Source organism: Pelodiscus sinensis, chromosome 19 (genome assembly GCF_049634645.1).
Source record: "Pelodiscus sinensis isolate JC-2024 chromosome 19, ASM4963464v1, whole genome shotgun sequence".
In the NCBI taxonomy this organism is placed as follows: Eukaryota; Metazoa; Chordata; order Testudines; family Trionychidae; genus Pelodiscus; species Pelodiscus sinensis.
The window spans coordinates 7227940-7241988 of NC_134729.1; the positions used below are offsets into that span (position 1 = coordinate 7227940).

Sequence of the window (14049 nt, forward strand, 5' to 3'; positions counted from 1 at the left end):
GCAGGGATCCCCAGGACAGGGCAGAGCAGCTGTGAGTCCTGGCTGAAGTCTGGTCAGTGGGGGCGGCCTAGGCACCTCACTGGTTCCTTCCCAGCCAGTGCCACCGGCTCTGGAGTGTTGCTGGCTGACCAGCTCTGGGCCCCAGCTGGGCCTGGTGGGCCTCAGGCCTCCCTCAGGAGGTGGTGACACTGCTGGGACCTAGGACCTGAAACCCCTGGGCAGAACCCACAGGCCAGGGCCAGGCTGTCACAGCTGCCTTCATTGCTCTGGGGGAAGGGAGCTCTTCATTGTACCCGTAGTGGGGACGGGGAGGGGGATCCACGTGTTCTCCGCAGGAAGGGGCAGGGGGAGAGGGGCGAACTGGGGCTGCCCAGAAAACCAGAATTCCAGGGTGTGAAAACTGCCCAGGATACCGTATTGGGCCAGAAGCGAGACCTTTGAACCTATTGGACAAAAGCCCAGGGAGCAAGCGAGATGCACCCCAATGCCGGGGCGCTCTCTGGGGCTGTGGGGGACACAGGCTCCTGCTTAGCCCAATTCAGCGCAGGTCTCCCACAGCCCTGGGGGCCCAGCGCTGGGGCACTGGCTGTTCTGGGAAGTGGGGGGCACACAGGGGCTCTGTCCCTGCTCTTGCCCAGAAATTGCATCTTGGCCTGAGGCCCCAGCTTGGGAGCAGTCTCCTACAGTCTCAAGCCGGCTGGGGCTTAAATGTAGCGAATGCCAGGAAAAGGCAGTGATCACCCCGAGAGCCCACGTCCCATGTCACTGCAGCACTTCTGCTGGGGTCTCCATTCCGGCTGTGCGTTCGGCTTGTTTCTGAGCTGCTTGGAGGGGATGTCTGCAGGGCTGGGCCAGCTCCTCCCAGGGAGGGGGGCACCCAGTGGGCTAGATGGGCCCGTGTCCTCGGACCCCGTCCTCAGGGCCACCCACTGTCCATGGACTGAAAGGGTGGCCAGGCGGTAAAGTGAGGTAGTCACCAGTGCTGCCCAGAGGAGCCAGACCCCCATGTAGGCTGGTGCTGCTGGATGAGCCCTGGGGCCTTGGGAGGCAGTGCAGCCTGTGAGACTGGACAGCAGGACACCTGTGTCCTGCTCCCATCTCTGCTACTGATGATGTGGCTGCAGGTAAAACCTACCTGCCAATGCCTCAGTTTCCCCTTGTGGAAGATGCTGCCACTCCTAGCAAAGCTGAGTTAGCCGAGCCGGGGTCTCCCCTTGCTCCATAGGTTAAGGCCAGCATGGACCGGCAGCTCACTGGCCTGTGCTGTGCAGGAGGCCAGGTGCATTGGCCAACAGCCGGCCACTCCTCTGGAGCCCGGTGACTTTAGTCTGAGCATGGGGAGCTAAGCTGTTGTGGGCCACGGACAGAGCAGGGAGTTCGACATGCTGCCAGTGCCCCAGGGCCCTGACAGGGCGGGGTCTGATGAGTGGGACCTGCCCAGAGGATCTCAGTAGGTGATCCTTGCTCCCTGCTGCAGAGGAAGGCAAACCCCTGACCCCAAGGTCCCTGCTGGTTTGACCTGAGCATGTGAGTGAGACCTACCAGTGGGCATCTGGCCGGTGCCCAGCTCAGAGCACTGGCCCAGAACTTCCCTGAGCTCGGCAACAGTACTCACCCTAGCCCTAGCACCCCCAGAGCCCTTCCTACCTCCCGAGATTCCCGGGGCGCAGTCCCCTGCTGGAGCTCTGGGACCGGGCTGAACACTCCACCTGGCAGTACCCAGCACGTCCTTAGGCCAGCGAGGCGCCAATCTCTGCTCCAGACAGGACTTTGAAAGTCTCCCCCCCGCCCCCCGAGCCTCAGGAATATGGAAACTAGCCACTCTGGAGACCGCCCCAAAATGCTGGTTCAGGCTGAGCTGCATCCCAGTCTGCCCTGGCCCTGGCCTGCCCCACAGGAAAGGCAGGTTCCTAGGTGCGCTCCCTGCCTGTGTCCCCGCTGGGCCCTGCAGGAGCTCCCGGCAACCCTACTTTCTCTCTGTGTGAAGAAGGGGAATTTCAAGGTGTCCCTTCCAAAGCCCTTTTATCTCCGCCCAGCGCTGGGGAGCAGGGATCAGGAGCAAGCCTGGCCCGGGGCAAAGTCAGTAAATGATTCACTTGGAGCGGGGAGTCACAGCCCAACTTCAGAGCTTCCCCGCTGCTCTGTATGCGCCTGCCAGCTTCCCTGTAGCCGGAGAGCCGGAGGCGAGCGACCCAGCTGGGACCCTGCCGATGGCTCCAGGCTGCAGTGCCTGAGCCTCACAGACATGAAGTCACCGAGCCTCCCCATTAGCTCATGTTCATCATTATCACCGCTTCCCCCAGGGGAAACTGAGGCATTGAGCCCAGGGGCCTGATCCAGAGTCGTTCCAGTCACCTGAATGCACTTTGGGTCAGGCCCCAGACAAGTGGCAGAAGTGGGGACAGAGCCCAGGCTCTCAGCCCCCCCTGCTTCAGCACCCTAGAGCCCCTTCCCCTCCCAGAGCGGGGGGCGGAGCCCAGGCGTCCTTAGCCACAGGACAAGTGGCCAAAGACCAGGAGGTTGGTGGTGGGGGCGGCCGCTGGACACGACACCATGAAGCCTGAACACGTTTTGTGTGACGTTCGCCTGGCTGTGTCTGCCGCCCCCCCCCCCATCACAGGCACAGTCCACCCCTCCCTGGCAGTGGTTTGCTGCTCCAGCTCCCAGCTGCCTCGTGTGCGATCTGAGTGCGCCCCCTGCTGGCCCTGAGCGTAACACCAGCGGGGCTGCGGGGAGTCCTGGGAAGGAGCAGTGGGTCCGGTCAGACTTGTACAGCACTGCGCTAGCTCCAGGCCACCCCCTCACCGGGGTCAGTGCCAGCAGAGCCTCCCCGCTGGCAGCAGTGCCTGGCTTCGGGCTGGCAGCATTCCTGCTCTCCCTGCTCCCCCTGCTGGATGCCAGTCTCACGTCAGACCCACACTGAGCAGGTGCTCCGGAGCGGCCGTGGGGCCTAGTGCTCAGTGCAAGGGACGGGAGCTGTGAGGCAGGAGTCTTGTCTCCCTCCTGTGTGTGAAAACTGGACAGGTCACATAGCCTCCTGTGCCTCAGTTTCCCCTCTGTGCCAGGAGGGCTGTGGGGTGCCCGGGAACAGGTGCATTCAGGGTTATTGGTTACTCCAGGCAGCTCCCCTGAGCACAGGCTGGAGAGGAGGAGATAAGCCCTCCAGGTCCTCGCCCCAGCCCCTCCATCCCACCTGCTGTGGCTCCCAGCCTTGGTGTGGTGCTGAGTGGTTCCCACACTGCACTGGCGCTGCCCCCTCTGGCTTCCCCGCAGCTCCCAATGGAGGCAGCCGTCCCTGGACGAGCATTCAGAGCTGGGCGACATCAACACCGACATCACCAGCTTCCGCTCCACCTGGAGCAAGTACATCCAGGAGAACAAGCAGAAGTGGAAAGAACGAGCGGCCAGTGGTATGTGCTGGGCATGGGAGGCTGGGGGGGAGCCCTCTGTGGAGAGACCCTTCCCCACCAGTCCAGTCTGAGAAACCCTCAGGGGGCTTGCACCCCCTACCCCCGCCCCCTGCCCTGACTGTGGGTTTAGACAGCCTGAGGGCAGTGTGACCCCCTCGCCGGTCCCAGCAAGGGCCATGGTGCATGAGACGAAGGGTCCGGCGGTGGGTGGCAAGTGGGCTCTGAGCTGTGGCAGTGGCAGGCCCATCGGGCTGAGGGTGCTCGTGGGAGCAGGGCAGAGCAGAGGCTGGTCACTTCATTCCAAATCAGACCAATGCAGGGAAGTGGAGTGAGATGGAGAAATGCTGGACGCTTCAGTCCACACAGGCTACAGGACGGCCCTGCATGAGACGAGTTGGCAGGTCTCAGCTCCGTCCGCATGCAGATGGCACTAAGCAAGGGCTGTGGAGCCAATGGGCCACCTGCACTAGCTCCATCCGGAGCAGGGTCCCCGCAGGCCCATCTTGTGAGCTGTCCCCAGTGCCCCAAATGCCCTGTCTCCCCAGGGATCACTAACCAGACTTCCATCGATGAGCTGTCACCCTGCGAGGAGGAGCCACGGGTACCCGAGAACCAGCACAATCAGAACGGCGATGTGGAATAGCACAGTCAGCGAGGGATCTAGGTGAGCTCCGGTCTCTGCCATCCCGCAGTCTGTACAGCCTGGTGCCAGTCACCGCGAGCCCCCCGTCAGCGCGGCCTGGCGCTGGCTCCGGTCACCGCGAGCCCCCCGTCAGCGCGGCCTGGCGCTGGCCCCGGTCACCGCGAGCCCCCCGTCAGCGCGACCTGGCGCTGGCTCCGGTCACGGCGAGCCCCCCGTCAGCGCGGCCTGGCGCTGGCTCCGGTCACCACGAACCCCCCGTCAGCGCGGCCTGGCGCTGGCCCCAGTCACCGCGAGCCCCCCGTCAGCGCGACCTGGCGCTGGCCCCAGTCACCGCGAGCCCCCCGTCAGCGCGACCTGGCGCTGGCTCCAGTCACCGCGAGCCCCCCGTCAGCGCGGCCTGGCGCTGGCTCCAGTCACCACGAGCCCCCCATCAGCGCGGCCTGGCGCTGGCTCCGGTCACCGCGAATCCCCCGTCAGCGCGGCCTGGCGCTGGCCCCAGTCACCGCGAACCCCCCGTCGGCGCGGCCTGGCGCTGGCCCCGGTCACGGCGAGCCCCCCGTCAGCGCGGCCTGGCGCTGGCCCCGGTCACCGCGAGCCCCCCGTCAGCGCGGCCTGGCGCTGGCCCCGGTCACCGCGAACCCCCCGTCAGCGCGGCCTGGCGCTGGCCCCGGTCACCGCGAACCCCCCGTCAGCGCGGCCTGGCGCTGGCCCCAGTCACCGCGAACCCCCCGTCAGCGTGGCCTGGTGCTGGCCCCGGTCACCGCGAGCCCCCCGTCAGCGCGGCCTGGCGCTGGCCCCGGTCACCGCGAGCCCCCCGTCAGCGCGGCCTGGCGCTGGCCCCGGTCACCGCGAACCCCCCGTCGGCGCAGCCTGGCGCTGGCTCCGGTCACCGCGAACTCCCCGTCGGCGCGGCCTGGCGCTAGCTCCGGTCACCGCGAGCCCCCCGTCAGCATGGCCTGGCGCTGGCCCCGGTCACCGCGAACCCCCCGTCAGCGCGGCCTGGCGCTGGCTCCGGTCACCGCGAGCCCCCTGTCAGCATGGCCTGGCGCTGGCCCCGGTCACCGCGAACCCCCCGTCAGCGTGGCCTGGCGCTGGCTCCGGTCACCGCGAACCCCCCATCAGCGTGGCCTGGCGCTGGCACCTGGCGCTGGTCACTGCAAACCCCCTGTCAGCGTGGCCTGGCGCTGGCCCCGGTCACCGCGAACCCCCCGTCGGCGCGGCCTGGCGCTGGCACCTGGCGCTGGTCACTGCGAACCCCCTGTCAGTGCGCCGGCTGGGTTGCATCCCACTCCCGCTCTGCCTGAGTGTAAATGGCAGACGAGGGAAAGGGAAGCGCCAAGGCTGGCAGGCTCAGAGCACACCCAGCGAGCCAGCTCTGTCCAGGGCTCCCTGCTCACAGCCCGTAGGGGAGCCTGGCCTTTCCTGGCATGGCACAGCCAGGGATGCAGCCCTTCTCTGGGCTGGCTCAGCACCTCCAGCAGCAAGACTCCCGGGGTATGTCTACACTACCCCGCTAGTTCGAACTAGCGGGGTAATGTATGCATACCGCACTTGCTAATGAAGCCCGGGATTTGAATTTCCCGGGCTTCATTAGCATAAGCGGGGAGCCGCCATTTTTAAATCCCCGCTGCTTCGAACCCCGTGTAGCGCGGCTACACGGGGCTCGAACTAGGTAGTTCGGACTAGGTGCCTATTCCGAACTACCGGTACTCCTCGTGAAATGAGGTGTACCGGTAGTTCGGAATAGGCACCCTAGTCCGAACTACCTAGTTCGAGCCCCGTGTAGCCGCGCTACACGGGGTTCGAAGCAGCGGGGATTTAAAAATGGCGGCTCCCCGCTTATGCTAATGAAGCCCGGGAAATTCAAATCCCGGGCTTCATTAGCAAGTGCGGTATGCATACATTACCCCGCTAGTTCGAACTAGCGGGGTAGTGTAGACATACCCCCTTGCCCTGTGCACACAGTGACTGGCCTGGGGTACAGCGATTCCTGCCCCAGCAGTGAGTGCCTACACGTTGGCGCCGCCTTGGCTCTTGGGCTGTCAGAGGCATGTGGGGCATCTCAGCCCAGACCTTGTGGCTGTCACAGCAGAGCCGCCAAGCAGTGGCTGGGTGCTCCGGCGACAGCCTCCCTTCTATCCCCGTCCTCTAGGTGTGAGGGTGCACCCGGGCACCCCTAGCTCAGACTGTCGGGAGTGGCATGGGCAGCTGCTGTGCGGTGCAGGGGGGTGGGACGGGCAGCGCTGGGCTGAGCAGGAGGGGGAGGTGGGACGTACTGCCCTGCCCACAGGGAGCCATGCGCCTATGTGCCCTCACACTGGCACGGGGAGCACTCGGGTGCCCAGGGGTAGTGGGACGCGCTGTACGGCCCAGAGGTGTCCCTGCACCAGCGCACCCAGGGGCTGGCACGGTGCCGGGTGGGCGCTGGCTCAGCAGGGCCTGGTGAGCAGGCAGATCCTGCTGTCTAGGCCTTGACTCTCCTGCTCTGGCCCAGCAGGTCCCTTTTCCGACTGAATGATGCAGTTTAGTCCAAAGTCTTCGATGCCATCGAAATCAGCACCATCGCAGGAGGAGCCGCCCCGGCCGGAGGGCGCGGGAACAACCATTGCCGAGATAGAATTCTTAAATGTCACCTGAGAGCCGAGGGAAACCCAGATGTCACCAAGCACATGACCTGAGCCCATCCACGTCCTCCCTCGCCACCCCCCAGAGCCCTGCAAAGGCCAGGCCCGCCCTGCCAAGCCAGGCACAACAGCCCCTGTTCCGCCTGCCTTCCAGCCCTGCCCCTCCCGTGGGGGCCAGTGGGGGCATCTCACTGCCCGGCCAGTAAACGCCCAGAGCTGCTGAGCCAGGGCCTTGCCCACCTCTTTGTATAGGACTTGCTCTGTGCCATCCCGAGGTGTCAGATGCCCAGGGGTGAGTGAGGAGAGGCAGCTTCAAGGGGTTGAAGCTGGGCTGGGGAAGGGGTTCCCAAAGATGGAATTTGGGTGGAGGGGGTTCCATGTATGTTCCAACAGCTCCTGTGCCAGGGCCTGAGCCCGCATTGTCAGAACAGCTTTTGGGCTCCTACTAAGCGCCTAGAGGTGGGATCTGGGTCTAGCTGGCACGGGCTGGCAAAGTGGGCCCCACGGCATGACACTTCCTGTGCGCTAAACCCCTCCCCCTGGCGCCCTTCCAGTCTGATTGGGTCAGGGCCCAGCCACTGCCCTTCCCGCGAGGAGCCCGGGGCTCCGGCTGATGTCATGGGGCTGGAGTGGGCGGGTAGCTGCAGGGCCGTGCTCTTTTGCACGCCAAGGAGCTGTCGTGTGGAATCTGGTCCTGCCAGGCCCCGTGTGACACGGGTGCTCGGTGTCACCTTGCACATGGGGCTGTGTACTGTGGCAGGGCAGCCGTGAGGAGGGGCGGAGGCAGGGTGTTCACTCCTACCCCATCACAGAGCAGTGTCATCCTGGGCCGTTCCCATGACTGGAGCGAGGGTTCCCAACCAGGCCCTGGCTCCTCACCGGACTCGGCAACCTCCACAGCCTCCCTCGCGCCCCGCAGCACTGGCATGTTTTGAACCCTGCACTCTGCTCACACACGCACTGACTCTGGCAGCCTCAGCTCACACGTTACCCCCGCCAAGCTGCCGTGCCATGTGCTGCAGCAGGGGTCAGCAAGGTCCCTGGGTGCCAGCAGGCTCCGGGGCGTTGGCACAGCTGGGGGGAGGGGCAGGGCTGGGGGCTGAGCACCCTAGAGGGGCTGGACAGGGAATGAAGATTAGGGGGTGACTGACAAGCATTGGAAGAGCCGGGGGTGCTCTGGGGCTGCAGGCGGGAGAGAGGGGCTCTGGTAGGTTGGGGGGATCCCAGGGCTCAGCTAGCGGGGCTGCAGGCAGGAGGGAGGGGCTCTGGTAGGTCGGGGGGATCCCAGGGCTCAGCTAGAGGGGGCTGCAGTGGGAGGGAGGGGCTCTGGTAGGTCGGGGGGATCCCAGGGCTCAGCTAGAGGGGGCTGCAGTGGGAGGGAGGGGCTCTGGTAGGTTGGGGGGATCCCAGGGCTCAGTTAGAGGGGGCTGCAGACGGGAGGGAGGGGCTCTGGTAGGTCGGGGGGATCCCAGGGCTCAGCTAGAGGGGGCTGCAGACGGGAGGGAGGGGCTCTGGTAGGTCGGGGGGATCCCAGGTCTCAGCTTGAGGGGGCTGCAGGCAGGAGGGAGGGGCTCTGGTAGGTCGGGGGGATCCCAGGGCTCAGTTAGAGGGGGCTGCAGACGGGAGGGAGGGGCTCTGGTAGGTCGGGGGGATCCCAGGGCTCAGCTAGAGGGGGCTGCAGACGGGAGGGAGGGGCTCTGGTAGGTCGGGGGGATCCCAGGTCTCAGCTTGAGGGGGCTGCAGGCAGGAGGGAGGGGCTCTGGTAGGTCGGGGGGATCCCAGGTCTCAGCTTGAGGGGGCTGCAGGCAGGAGGGAGGGGCTCTGGTAGGTCGGGGGGATCCCAGGGCTCAGTTAGAGGGGGCTGCAGACGGGAGGGAGGGGCTCTGGTAGGTCGGGGGGATCCCAGGGCTCAGCTTGAGGGGGCTGCAGGCAGGAGAGAGGGGCTCTGGTAGGTCGGGGGGATCCCAGGGCTCAGCTTGAGGGGGCTGCAGGCAGGAGGGAGGGGCTCTGGTAGGTCGGGGGGATCCCAGGGCTCAGCTTGAGGGGGCTGCAGGCAGGAGAGAGGGGCTCTGGTAGGTCGGGGGGATCCCAGGGCTCAGCTTGAGGGGGCTGCAGGCAGGAGGGAGGGGCTCTGGTAGGTCGGGGGGATCCCAGGGCTCAGCTTGAGGGGGCTGCAGGCAGGAGGGAGGGGCTCTGGTAGGTCGGGGGGATCCCAGGGCTCAGCTTGAGGGGGCTGCAGACGGGAGGGAGGGGCTCCGGTAGGTCGGGGGGATCCCAGGGCTCAGCTTGAGGGGGCTGCAGACGGGAGGGAGGGGCTCCGGTAGGTCGGGGGGATCCCAGGGCTCAGCTAGCGGGGGCTGCAGTGGGAGGGAGGGGCTCTGGTAGGTCGGGGGGATCCCAGGGCTCAGCTTGAGGGGGCTGCAGTGGGAGGGAGGGGCTCTGGTAGGTCGGGGGGATCCCAGGGCTCAGCTTGAGGGGGCTGCAGGCGGGAGGGAGGGGCTCTGGTAGGTCGGGGGATCCCAGGGCTCAGCTAGCGGGGGCTGCAGGTCAGACCTGAGGAGTGGCAATGGCCCATGTCTCGCTCCAGCCCTCTCCACAGCTAACAGTAAATCCCCCTGGACTCTGCCGGCCGGCTCTGCAGTGGGGTGTCTGGGAGCTGCCCAATGCTGACCTTCCCGGGGCCGGGGCCTGGGCCTTGTCTAGATGAGGGATCCGGGGGAGCCCGCTCCAGCCAGTGTGACATCGGACGACCCTCTCAGAGCCCTGCTGGCCCAGAGCTAGGGCGCCTCACTGGCTGCTGAGCCAGTGGCTGTGGGCTAGGACCTGGGTTCTTTGCCCGGCTCCAGGAGCAGCTGGGGAAAGGGGGAGAAATCTGTATTTTAAAGAGCGTATGTGTAGTAGTGCAGGCCGGGCACTGGGCGTCCGCACTCCTGGGCCCTCTCTGCAGCGCTGGGCGTGGGGAGGGTCTCGTGGATGGGGAAAGTCCTGTGAGTCCTTTGCTACTGGGAAGGTGCTTGTGACCAAGGTACCTCCTGCCTCAGTTTCCTCTGGTTCGTGGCACTGCCCCAGGGGTTGCCAAGCTAATGTCCGTGCTGGTTGACAAGTGTTTTGAGATGGGGGCAGGGGGAGGGGAATGGGTGTGTGAGTGAGGCGCTGGGCTCCACCCTGGTGCTGCCTGAGCTTCAGATCCAGGGAACCCTGCTGGGTTTGTTCTGCAGCGCATGCTGGGGGCGCCATGCTCAGTGGGCTGACAGGGCACTCACCAGAGGGGCTCACTGCCCAGGGCTGGGGGCTGGAAGCTGCATGCATAGGGGCCAGAGTGTGGGGCCTGGGGCTGTATCACGACAGGCTGGGAGCCAAGGAGGTGGGGGGTGAGGCTGGGAGGTCACTTGCTATGAGGACCAGGAGCCTGAGGGGATAGCTGGGAGGTACACTTGCTATAGGGCCCAGAAGCCTGGGAGGTAACATTTGCTATAAGGGCCAGGAGCCCGGGAGATGGCTGGAAGGTACATTTGCTATAAGGGCTAAGAGCCCAGGGAGTGGCTGGGAGGTACATTTGCTATAGGGCCAGGAGCCTGGGGTGGGTGGGAGGTACACGTGCTAGAAGGGCCAGGAGGTGTGCTCCCATGGAGGGAGTGAGAGCCATGTGCACTGCATTGTACTTGCTATAGGATATGGGCATGTGGGAAGGAGGGGGAGGTGCATGCTTTGAGGAGTACACTGGAACTAAGTGCTGGGTATTCGGAGGGTTTGAGGCAGGTATACCAGCTGTAAGGGCTGGGTGCTTGTGGGGAGGGAATAGAGGCAGGTATACCAGCTGTAAGGGCTGGGTGCTTGGGGGAGGGGATGGGGGCAGGTATACCAGCTGTAAGGGCTGGGTGCTTGGGGGAGGAGATGTGGGCAGGTATACCAGCTGTAAGGGCTGGGTGCTTGGGGGAGGGGATGGGGGCAGGTATACCAGCTGTAAGGGCTGGGTGCTTGGGGGAGGGGATGGGGGCAGGTATACCAGCTGTAAGGGCTGGGTGCTTGGGGGAGGGGATGGGGGCAGGTATACCAGCTGTAAGGGCTGGGTGCTTGGGGGAGGGGCTGGGGGCAGGTATACCAGCTGTAAGGGCTGGGTGCTTGGGGGAGGGGATGGGGGCAGGTATACCAGCTGTAAGGGCTGGGTGCTTGGGGGAGGGGATGGGGGCAGGTATACCAGCTGTAAGGGCTGGGTGCTTGGGGGAGGGGATGGGGGCAGGTATACCAGCTGTAAGGGCTGGGTGCTTGGGGGAGGGGCTGGGGGCAGGTATACCAGCTGTAAGGGCTGGGTGCTTGGGGGAGGGGCTGGGGGCAGGTATACCAGCTGTAAGGGCTGGGTGCTTGGGGGAGGGGCTGGGGGCAGGTATACCAGCTGTAAGGGCTGGGTGCTTGCGGGGAGGGGAGGGGAGGGGTCATACCTCTTATAAGGGTACCTCCCAACTATCCCCCAGGGCACCTGACCCCTATAGAGCTGGGCTCCCGGAGCAGATTTGTCTTTGGCTCAGCCGAGGAGAAGCTCTGATGCCCCCTGGATGACTTGCCTGTCAGACTAGGGGCCCTGGATGCTGGGTCTTCAAGTGCTGCCCCCCCCCCCCTTCCCAGGATGCTCAGCTGTCTAGGAGCCTGCCCTCTCCGCTGGGCCGGCCCGGCTGGCCTTTGCACTGGGCTGGCTGGAGACACTGATGTCACTGGGCTCTGCAGGGAGCAGTGCTGTGCCCTGACCACAGACATGCATGTATTCAGGAGGGCAGTTCCTGGCTTCTCTCTGAGAGCTGGGGATGGGGCGCTCCCACGCCCAGTCCCTGCGCCATTCAGTGGCACCTGTAGAATCCCTCTTCCCCTTAGGAAGGACGCTGTGGCTGATGGACCACGTTTGCTCCTGGTGCATGGGGAAGGAAGTGGGGCCGGGCGTCAGGACCCCTGGGTACTACCTCCAGCTCTGGGAGAGGAGTGATGTCTAGTGGGTGGAACAGTAGAGTGGGACTCGAGACACAGGTTCTAGTCCAGGCTTTGGGAGCGAACGGGGGAGGGGGAGGATTTGCTGTGTGGCTTTGGGAGAGTCACCCCATGGCCAGTATTGAGTCACCCCCACCCCAGTAACACGGGGCGAGTGATGCTGCAGAGTGCGGGCTGGTTTGGAACTGAGGCTGCTCTGCAGGAGGTGGGCGGGCAAAGGCGCCAGGGAGGAAGAGCAAAAGAGGGACAAAGCCCCCAGCCCAGGCAGAGCCATTTGCCTGTTCTCAGAGCACCCGTGTATCAACTCCAGGCCACACCCTGCTCTTGCCCACACCATGGAAAACCCACACGAGGCCTGGCCAGAGAGCACTGGGAGCCAGCAGAGCTCAGCGCCTCGCAGGGCCAGGCATGAGGTGAGACAGAATCAGGCTCAGAATCAGCAGCTCCCTATCAGGAGCGTCCCCAGGACTGATCTCCTCAAACCGGCTTCCTTGGGGCTCTTTCAGCTGTGAGGACCTTTAATCTGGTCACCGCTTAGTGGCCATGCCCCAGTGGCCCTGAGCTGCTAACCTCTCCCGCCTGCACTGTAAATACACCCGAGCTCACCTCCGCCATGGGTATTCTCTGTACGTGTTTGTACTTCGGGCGTAATTTTCTACCATGCAGTTACTCTTCGTTTCTCGAAACCGGTTATTATTCGAACAGCTCCACATTCCAACGCTGAACCCAAACTCTGCGCATGTGAAAATGAAACCAAGGAACTAAGCAAAAGAACTACGTGAAGGACAAATAAAAAACAAAAGTGAATTAAAACTGGTTCCTGTTGTTTTTCCCCTGCCGATGGGAATAATTTTAAAGTCCTCAGACCAATTGAGAGAAAGAAAAAATCTTCACAGGGGAGAAAAAAGTGATTTATTGATTGATTTTGTTTTTTTAGAAAAAAACAACCCCTGTCTAGTTCATACCCTGGCTCGGGAAACAGAGTGGGATCTAGTTAGAAGGGCAGGATTTTTCTAACAGTTTCTGTAAGTATATCAGAATCAGCAAGTCTGCCACAAAAAACAAAAATCAGTGAAGCCATTGGCTGTTCCAAGGTGCACTCAAGGTAAACATGGCAGCTGCAGTGACGTTAAATGAATTCTTTGCATCAATCATCTCTGCAGTTATGAGGGAGATTCCCACACCTGAGCCATTCCTTGTCAAGGAACAGTTCTGAGGAACAGTCCCAGACTGAGGTGTCAATAGAGAAGGTTTTGGAACAAACTGATAAACAGTAATAAGTCCCAAGGACCAGCTGGTATTTGCCCAAGAGTTCCAAAGGAACTCAAACCAGAAATTACAGCCCTGCTACCCAAGGTATGTACATCAGCCTCTGCCCCAGCTGACTGGAAAGGAGCGACTGTTGTGCTGATCTTTAAAAAAGATGCCAGAGTAATCCAGACAATTACAGGCCAATAAGCCAAACTTCAGTACCAGGCAGATGCGTTGAAGTTAAAGAACAAGATTATCAGACACACAGATGAACACAATATGTTGGGGAAAAGTCAACATGGCTTTTGTAAAGGGAAATCCTGCCTCAAAACATTAGAATTTTTGGAGGGTGTCAACAAGCATGTGGACAAAGGTGATCACCGTGTGCTTAAACGCCTTTGCCAAGGTCTCACATCAAAGGCACTTGAACAAAGTGAGCCATTGGGGCAAACAAGGCAACGTACCCACATGGCTCAGTACCTGGTTAAAAGGCAGGAAACAAAGGGCAAAGTGAAACACTATCCCAATGAACAGTGAGAAATAACAGGTCCCCAAGCAACTGTACTGGGGCTCGTGTAGGTCACAGGTCCATAAATGACCTGGGAAGTAGGGGTGGAGAGGGAAGGTGCAAACCTCCCTGACAACACAACGTTACCCACCAGATGAGCAACTGTGAAGAGTTACAAGGAGCTCACAGAACTGGGTGACTGGGCAACAAAAGAGCAGAAGCCGGTCAGTATGGTCAGTGCAAAGTAACGCCCATTGGAAACCAGCATCCCAACTCCACCGAAGGTGATGGGGGAGGGTCTAAATGCCCTGTTACTAATGGAAGAGTCACGAGTCATTGTGGGGAGTCCTCTGAAAACAGCCACTCAATGGGCAGCAGGGGCCAGAAAAGAAACACCATGTTGGGCATCATTAGGCAAGAGAGAGACTAAACCAGCAAACAGTATAGTGCCACCCTGTTGATCCATGGCATGTGGATATTCACATGCTGAGTGCAACTGGGGTTGCCCCAGCTGAAAAAGTGATGTTAGACCTGGGACAAGTACAACAAGGCGCAAAAAAAGGGATTAAGGGTATGGAACCATGTCTGTATGAGAAGGGCTTAAACAGACTGGGCCTGTTCAGCTTGAGGAAGAGG

General features: G+C 62.6%; 1 protein-coding gene across 3 annotated transcripts in view; it reads left to right on the forward strand.

Annotated features, from left to right (window-relative positions):
* PDE1B (phosphodiesterase 1B) overlaps positions 1 to 7957 on the forward strand; it is a 136302-nt gene extending 128345 nt beyond the window's left edge. For 2 of the 3 annotated variants that reach the window (XM_006131134.4, XM_075902082.1), the window contains 3 exons: positions 3274 to 3410; positions 3956 to 4074; positions 6551 to 7957. In XM_006131134.4, the coding sequence (XP_006131196.2) occupies positions 3274 to 3410; positions 3956 to 4053 (235 nt within the window). In that variant the 3' untranslated portion in view covers positions 4054 to 4074; positions 6551 to 7957. The remainder of the gene's footprint in view (positions 1 to 3273; positions 3411 to 3955; positions 4075 to 6550) is intronic. The other variant, XM_006131135.4, reaches the window with a different exon arrangement.
* The last annotated feature ends 6092 nt before the right edge of the window (positions 7958 to 14049 follow it).